At 47.0% G+C, this 9090-nt stretch overlaps 1 protein-coding gene across 1 annotated transcript; it reads left to right on the forward strand.

The window, feature by feature from the left end:
- Nucleotides 1–1189: 1189 nt before the first annotated feature.
- Nucleotides 1190–8566, forward strand: cfl2 (cofilin 2 (muscle)). The gene is made up of 4 exons (XM_061675368.1): nucleotides 1190–1280; nucleotides 3363–3673; nucleotides 4666–4742; nucleotides 8333–8566. The coding sequence occupies exons 1-4, from the start codon at nucleotides 1278–1280 to the stop codon at nucleotides 8443–8445; spliced, it is 504 nt and encodes a 167-aa protein (XP_061531352.1). The 5' UTR covers nucleotides 1190–1277; the 3' UTR covers nucleotides 8446–8566.
- The last annotated feature ends 524 nt before the right edge of the window (nucleotides 8567–9090 follow it).

Below are 9090 nucleotides of genomic sequence, written 5' to 3' on the forward strand. Positions count from 1 at the left end.
TTTTTCCAAATAATTGATTTTAGGGCTGTATTTAAAATACTGTGATACCGCAGTATTTTTGTCCAAGGTTATCTTATACTGTCAGAATCTCCTATGCCTAGTCGCCAACGTGGTTCCCGTGACCACATGAGTTACCCGCGCGCCTATTTTAAAAAATAGCTCACCAGTGAGATCCAGCCATCAATCCATATTCTGTACCGTTTCTCCTCCTGATGGGTCACGGACGTGCCGGCGCCCATCCCAACTGACTTCGGGCGAGAGGCAAGAGTACACCCCGAACCGGTCGTCAGCCAATCGCAGGTCGCATAGAAACAAACAACCATTGGCGCACATTCACGCCCACGGGCAATTTAGAGTCTTCAATCAACCTCGCACGCATGTTTTTGGGATGCGGGAGGAAACCGGAGCGCCCGGAGAAAAGCCACGCGGGCACGGGGAGAACACGCAAACTCCACACAGGCGGGGCCGGATTTGAACCAGCGACCTGGGAACTGTGAGGCAGATGTGCTAACCAGTCGGCCACGGTGTCGCCTCACCAGTGACGTGTCTTACTTTTTTCTGTGTTGCTATCCTAAAGAAAAAACTAATAGTTCAAAGGTTAGTATTGTAGTTGTGGAGCCGGATTAGCAGGCACAACAATGTTTCGAAGATGATTCACCCCCAATGATTTGTTCTGATCAAATTTGCTTTTCCCGAAGGGTGTATCAATTGGTAGCCCTCCTCATCAATCATGAATCGCTAGTGGAACTGCATTTTTTCAACAAAAGTAAATTGTTGCTAATTTTGTCCAGTGGCCACTGAAATGAAATGAATTGAGATTGCACTCATTTTTGTTGAGAAACTTCAGATTGCGCATGTGATTTGCAACAATAGAACAAATTTGAATCGTTTCATAATGTAATTATTTGCACCAAAACAAAGTGTAAAATTTGGAAGTTATTTGTACCCTAACCTATTATCAAATTGGGGTTAAATGTGGCCTTGAACCAAATGTGAGTTTGACACCCCTGATCTATTGAATTGACCCTAACACACGCACACACACGCACACACACGAGCAGGTTGTTTGTGCACTGATTGGACGAGCGCCTCATTAATATTCCGAAATCAGTTGCTGTTATTTGCGCTGAAGCCACGCCCCTCCGCCCAAACCCAGTCAGGCCCCCTCCCCTCCCCTCCCCCCTCCGCTGTCCAAACTCTTGCTAGTCGCTCCCTTCCCCCCCCCCTTCACCGAAGCCTTGTGACGGCGCAGCTAGGCCGACGAAGTCCGGGACAGAATGGTAAGAACCGGCCTTCGACGGCCCGCTGCCGAGCGGCACCGGCCGGGGTGTGACGGCTCCCGGGTTCCCGTTCCGAGCGTGAGCGGCGTTGCGCGTGTGCGTGTGCGTGTGCGTGTGCTTGAGCGGCGGCGGCCAGCGTGATGTTAGCCAGCATGGCCGTCGCTGGGCTTCGTCAATGCCGGACCGAACGCGGCTCGAGCGGTCGGACCGCTGACCGACACCGGCGCCACCCCGGACCCGTCCGCGCCGGTGGGTTTTCTAGCCACGCCGCGGGGCCGCTTCGGGCCGTTATGCCCCGGGGCGGCCATCTTAGCCCCGCAGCCCGGGCAGCGCTAGCCGGGCCGGAGCCGACCGGGCATGTCCGCGCGTGTAACTTCTTCATGCTGGGAAAGTCTCGACTTCAACTAAAGTCACGTCGCCATCCTATTCAGAACGCCAAACCGGTCAAATTCGTACGAGAAACGAGACATGGTACACTCGAGCCATGCAAATATCCTCGAAAAGTGTTTTGATTTCAGGGGTTTAGGCCTGGCCCAGTCTGGCAGAACTCACAAGTCCAGCCCAGACCTCCGGCGGCCGTGCAGATAGATATCCAGCTAATAATACCTCCAGTCCGGAGGCGAGCAGCATTCAAGTCTTTAATTCAACTGACATGGAAATGAGTGAAAAACAAGCTGGCATCAGCACATTTATGGCTCAAGATTTTTGCTTTGGACCCTTTCGAGCGTGTTGTTAACAACTCTGCCAAATTGGAATGAAAGGTGGTCCAAATGGTGAAAACCAAAGCTATTTTCTCCCTTCTCGAATGCGAATGCTGCGGGCGTGCGTGTCTTCAATGCGCTCAAGCGACGCCCGCTCAACTGGCAACTGTCAGTCAAATAGCACATTTACAAAATGGAACCAAAAATGGCTTCGGTAGAACCTCCGTCGAACGACTGTGACCTGAGCAGAACCTCGTGAGCAGCATCTGAACTTAATTACAACCTTGGTAGAATCGCTTTGATGAGCAGAACCTGGTCAAACCAAGAGGTTATATCGTGCGTGTGCGTGCGTCGCCGTGCTTACACGAGGCGTGACACGATCAGGATTTTTGGGACCGATCAGCGAGTTTAAAAAAAATAAAAACAAATAAAAAACGATAACAGGATGGAGCAATGTGTCTATTTAAATGACTTGTTCATTTACTTCATGGCTCATCTATTTATGCCGGTGAGAGACAGAACAAATAAATGCTCTTCTATTAGACGGCAGGAAGTACGTCGAGTCATGAAGCAACCACCAACACACGTTTTTCCACATATTGTCCTATAACACAGTCGGCGCGATCCACTCTTGTCGTCGTCGCCACGCTAACGAGTGTATCCGGTCGCATTTGAGTTGACAAGGTAAAGCCCGATGATCGTAAAGAAACGGGATGCGGTGGTATCGGAATACAAGATTTTATTGCAGCAGTCTGACAGTGCAATCGTGAAAGAGCAAATTTGGCTTGTAGTCTGATCCACGCATTACGTGTTGTCTGTCCCACACCGCCGACTTTTTTTGTTTTGTTTTATAACTTTATTGGTGGTCAGATATTTACAGTACTACGTCAAAAGACGCGACAAAGCTAAAAATAAACTAGCTTTTGGATTCAAATATACCGTAACCGATGGCGACGCAGCGTACGTGTCTTTTGCGCAGCCGATCAGTGAATTACGACAAAGCCGATCAGCATAAAATGGTAAGTATCGGCAGATACCAATCAGGCCGGTGAGATCGGTGTAAAGTCTAGCTAACACGCTAATTTGGTTAGCGTGCCGGTGTCACGGCTCCCGTCGCAACTATTACTACAGCTTACTGAGCAGTTGTGAACATCTTAATTACTGTATATGTATGTATTTGACTGCCCCCCGGTGGCCACGGCTTGCACCAGAGGGCGACCCACAAGATCAATGCGCATTCATGATGCACAAACGCTTGGATTCGCTACATTCTATTTAGTTGTTATCACATTTGTGTTTTTATAAAGTACAATATGGTTAGGGTCAGGGTTTTCCTCTGAAAAGCACGATGCAACAATTTGTGTTTTTGTTTTTTTCCCAGGCGTCAGGCGTGACCGTGAACGACGAGGTCATCAAGGTGTTCAACGACATGAAGGTGCGCAAGTCGCACCGGACGCCCGAAGAGGTGAAGCAGCGCAAGAAGGCGGTGCTCTTCTGTCTCAGCGACGACCGCAAGAAGATCGTGGTGGAGGAAGGCAAACAGATCCTGGTGGGCGACATCGGCGAGACGGTGGACGACCCGTACGCCTGCTTCGTCAAGCTCCTCCCCCTCAACGACTGCAGATACGGACTCTACGACGCCACCTACGAAACCAAGGAGTCCAAGAAGGAGGACCTGGTCTTCATCTTCTGGTGTGTGTCCTCATGCTAACGTGCTAATTGGGCTAGGGGATGCCGTGGCGTCATGGCGTTCGTCAGAACAGGAAGTGCTTCCCGGCTGTACGATGTCACTTCACTGCCTCTCTGGTTTTTGCTTCCTCCATCAGGAGAACTTCATTACAATTTATTTGACTGCAGTACAACCTCATTGGAACCTAAATAACTGCAGTAGAAGCTAATTAGAAGCACATTCACGCCATACAACCTCCTTAGGACTACTTTTACACAAGAGAACCTTATTAGAACATATTTGACTGTAGTAGAACCTCTTTCGAAGCAAGCATTGGCTTCATTTGAACCTTGTCACACCTGTTTGGACATTAACAGAACCGAATTAAAACTAATTTGACTTGATTAGAACCTTGCTAGAAGCAAAAGGGCTTCAGTAGAACCTCCGTAGGACCACTTTGATTTCCGTAAAATCTCATTAAAACCACTTTCATTGGTAGAACCTTCTTCGAACCACATTGCTTTTAGTAGAACCTCATCAGAACCAAAATGACTGGTACAACCTCATTAGAACCGTTTTGACTGTAGGAGATCCTCATTAGAACCTGAATGACTATAAACCCATTAGAAACACTTGGACTTGACAGGAACCTTACTAAAAACGCTTTGGCTTTAGTAGAACCTCATTAGAAACACATTGCCTTCGTTTGAACCTCGTTAAAACAATTTTGACAATAGTTGAACCTAATAGGAACCAAAATGACTTGAGTAGCACCTCATTTGAGTCAATTTGACTTGACTAGAACCGCCATAGGACCACTTTGACTTCAGTAGAACCTCATTAGCAACAATTTGACATAATTAGAATCACTTTGGACCAGAAGAACCTGGTTAGACCAAGAATTGGACGTCTGCTGTGCATCCACGTGCTAACAGGCTAATTTGGTTGGCGTGCCGGCATCTCGGCGGCCGAAGCGCTTTCCCCTGATGTCGCTTCCTGTTTGGTTTTCTCGCAGGGCTCCCGAGGGCGCTCCCCTCAAGAGCAAGATGATCTACGCCAGCTCCAAAGACGCCATCAAGAAAAAGTTTACAGGTGAGCACTTTCCTGTCCTCTGACGCCATCGGTGGGAATCAGTCACTCAGCCCCTGCTCACTGGATACGTGTTTTTATGTACGTGGCGGACTATATAGTTCATGAAAAAGATCCACCCAAAAATGCGTATGTGGTGATTCTGGAGCAGGGAATAAGTCTGAAGCGATTTATATGACCGAGAGCAGAGATTTCCGATAAATTTCCCCTCGATCTCGGTGATCAGCTGTGTGTGTATTTCCTGGATCTAACATGGAGGGAATGAATGGGCGGCACAACAGCCAATCAGAGTGATCCTTTTGCGGGCCGCGGGCGTGAACGGAAACCCCGCCTCCTGGACCCCCCCCCCCCTCCCGCGAGATCGAGACCCTCGGTCCGACTCGGCCGCCCCCGGGCGGAGCGCGGCGGCGACGACCGCTCCTCGCATCGCGTTATGAGGAAACCCACGCGTGTTCTCGACAGGACACGCCCCCGCCGCAACACGATTGGCTCCTGCGTCACGGGAAGGGCAGGCTACGCAGATGTAACGAGATGACCGTCCCAAACAGGTATCGCATTTGTACCAAACAAAAGCAAAGTTTGCTTTGGGCTAGGGTTGGGGCTAAAGCGGTTTTGGGTGGGTGAAGGTGAGGATTAGAATTAGCGTGCGTCAGGGCTAGGGGGGAACATTAACGCCGCCACGCTAAAGTCACATACTACTTTTCCCGTCCGGAAGCAGGAGGGCGTGTTCTACAGGGATACAGCAGCCAATCAGAGTGCAGCGGCGCTCGTCCTGCCTGGAAACTACCGTATTTTCCGAACTACAAAGTGCATCGTATTATAACCCGCGCCCACTTTGTGTAGACTTTTTTTTTTTTTTTTGCATATATTAGCCACACAGGACTATACGCCGCAGATATCGTACTTGAGCGGCTCCGATTACCGGAGACAAATTCCTTGTGTGTTTTTTGGACATACTTGGCAAATAAAGATGATTCTGAGATATATATGTTGTGAAATTCGATATTTACCGATCGATGGCTTTCCACTTAAAAGCTGCATCATACGCTTTTCTTCTTGTATTTTCCATGATGAGGGTGTGGGTGTGGGGGGGGGGAATTTGCGTTCGTGTGTGTCTCGCTGCATTTTACGTTGAACGCGACATAAAGTAGCGTTGTCTTCTACACGCAGCAGGCATCTGCGCCTGCCCAAACCCCTAGTGCATTATGGGAAGCGGTCATGTTTTACGCATTACGTTCGTTTTTGTTGTACGTTTAAACGAGTTGGGCCTGTCTTGTTTTTGCACTTGTTGCGCTCCTTGATAACTGTTAGCGGAAAAAAAATCTATATTTTAGCCGCATCGTTATGTAGGCCGCAGGGTTCAGAACGCGGGGGAAAAGTAGCGGCTCATAGTCTGGAAAATAGGATATGCGGGAATGCTAATCACGCGCCTGCCACTTGTTGAGGAGAAATCAAATAGAGAAGTGAAAGGAAGAAAACGACGATGCACCCAAATGAAAGTTCTTGACCGAAAACCCAAAGAAGTGACTCTGCCAATTATTAGTAAAAAAAACACACAAAAAACAACGGCATTTATGGCGACAACTGCGAAGCTGCCAACCTATCAGAATTCCCTTCCAGAACAATTTGTCGGCATTTCCATAATTTTAAAATGTCAAGAACATTACTGCGGCACAGTTATTGCATTATACTATGTAATAGGATAAAAATGATTCTGCATACTGTTCAATTGTACACTATCATCAATGCTCTATAATCGTTACTAAACAATGGCTTCAACATTTATTGGTTTGAATTAATAGCATCAAACTTGTAATGTCGGACACATTTGCAGCCAAATGTATTGCTGCTAATACCATGAACATTTTTCAATACTGAGACTCATAAAGGTTATTATGAATATGTATTGTATGACTGTATTTTCAAAGGTCTCGACCATTTTGTCAAGTGACGTAGGAATTCATTTTGGGTTTCTGGTCCTGTGTGGCTGTGTAGCAAAAGATTTTCTCTCCATGCACGTGTTAATTTGCCTGCTGTTTTTGCGCTTCAAATTTTTCTCATCTCCGCTGAATCACCCAAAGACTTATTTTCATGTCACGACAGCTTAGCAATTAGCATGGCGTACCCGTCTTTCTCCTGTTAATCTGATATAAGCGCAACCTATTTTCGCATTTGCAACATGGGTCTCAGCTCCTTTCCAAGTTGTATATTTGTAAATGAATTATAATTTTGCCATTAATACCCTTGTCAGTCTTTTTTTTTTTTTTTAGGCGCCACAAAAGCAAAAACAGTTAGCATCGAAGTCACGCTTCTGCTTGCCATGTTTCTTTTCACAAAAAGCTCCTTTTCTCCGTGTTTTGATCAGAAAGCCGTGTTTTTGGTGAAACCAATTCATGTTCTACTGCTGATGACTAGAGAATGGAGAAAAAAAATCCAAACCAACTCTTTTTTTCTGGTGAAAGTAAAGTCTGTTCTTTCTTTTGGTCCATTCAGTGCTTAGATTGTCACATTGTAGCACCAAAAAGAAGTTTTTGGACTGTACAGGGAACTCATCGGTGAGGTAAAAATACATTTTGGAACGCTTGCTCGGAACGATGTAATTCCACTTTAAGGGATCAAGATCAGCTGGTGGATTTCCCGTATTATAAATATTGTAATAACATCGCATGGTTTCAAGATGAGTGTAATGGATCAAAGTAATTTCACTTTCTGTCCATCCGTGTTGTGACGTGTTGCTCGACTTGTATTAAAGATATTTTCCCAGCGCAACTCGTGAAAATCCAACTGTCAGCACAATGCATCATGGGATATATTTGATTTTCGAGTGACCATCGTTGTTGACTACTGTTCAAGATGAATTGTGAGATACATGTAGTGCGCTATATAGGGGACGGCCTATACCGCAGGTGTCAATCTCAAGGCCCGGGGGCCAAATCTGACCCTCCGTATGATTTTGTGTGACCCGCAAATGCGCGTGAACTTCAACGATTCTTGCTCAAATCTGTACCAAATTTCCAATTGTCATATGGAATGAATAAGGTTGACATATTGCAAGCATTTTTTGGTCATCCACCCGCAAAGCTTTTACAGCTGAGAAGGTTTTAAAAAGGGGCTCAAAACCAACCTTTTTAACCAGTAGTTCATTTACCTTTTTAATGTACATTAGAAATGTTTTATTTCCTTTTAACTTGTTTTGGTATTATCACATTGTGTCTCTATTTCAATGCTGTTTTTTAACATCTTAGGTCTCCGTTGAATGTTGGGTATTATGCAGATAATATGTACATGCTGTGCCGTGAAAAAGCGTTGGCCCCCTTCTCAAATTCTAATAATTTTGCATAGCTTCCCCACTCTGTTTAAGATCATCAACCCTATGTAAATATCAGGCAAATATAACCCAAGTGAACTTAAAATGCTGTTTTTAAATGGTGATTTCACTGCGGCACGTTAACATCTCGTGATGTCACAGTCCCGTGACTAATACATTGTTGCATGATGTCAATGTCTCGTGATGATGTCACTTGACGCGTGGCGATGTCGCCGTCTCCTGATCATGTCGTCGGCTCGTGATGACGATGATGTCACGCCCGCAGGCATCAAGCACGAGTGGCAAGTGAACGGGCTGGACGACATCCAGGACCGCAGCACGCTGGCCGAGAAGCTGGGCGGCAACGTGGTGGTGTCCCTGGAGGGCAAGCCGCTGTGACGTCGGCGGCGCCGTGCCATCTGGACCCGAGCCCGCCGCGCCGCCGCCTGCCGTGTGTGTCTGTGTGGTGAAGGAGTCGACGTCATTAGGCCCCGTTTTTGTTTTCTCTTTTTTTTTTTTTTTTTTTTTTTTTTTTGTGCTTTTCTTCTGGTTTGTTTTGTCCCCCCCAAAATGAAGGAGATCTCGTTCAGGTCAAATATGCAAACCCCTCCCACTTTGTTGCCACATGACTTGCGTTGACCCAACAGGAAAGGTCGTCTCCGAGTTTTGCCAAAAAGACCTCCGCCTCCCATGACGAGGCTTTTTCTTTGTCTTTTTTTTTTAACGTGACTTTAATTTATTCTTGTCGCCGCGTTGCTCCACGATGCATCACAGAACTGTTAGCGTTAGCTCCCTCCTGGCCGCCTTACGTTTTGCTTGGAATGTAAACGCCACCGCACGCCGTTAGAGGCTACTTTGATTTTGGAAGCACCCCCACGGCCCCCTCCTCAAGTCCCGGTGTGAGATGACCGAACGCGACAACATCTGCAGCCTTAAAGTGGAACCTTGTTTGTGAGCTCGCAGGAAGCCACTCTGCAATAAAAGCCTGTGGCCCCGCCTCCTGCCTCGTCTCTGCCTCCCTCCACTTATCACACGCGGACCCGC

The sequence above is a fragment of the Phycodurus eques genome, chromosome 4, assembly GCF_024500275.1.
Source record: "Phycodurus eques isolate BA_2022a chromosome 4, UOR_Pequ_1.1, whole genome shotgun sequence".
In the NCBI taxonomy this organism is placed as follows: domain Eukaryota; kingdom Metazoa; phylum Chordata; class Actinopteri; order Syngnathiformes; family Syngnathidae; genus Phycodurus; species Phycodurus eques.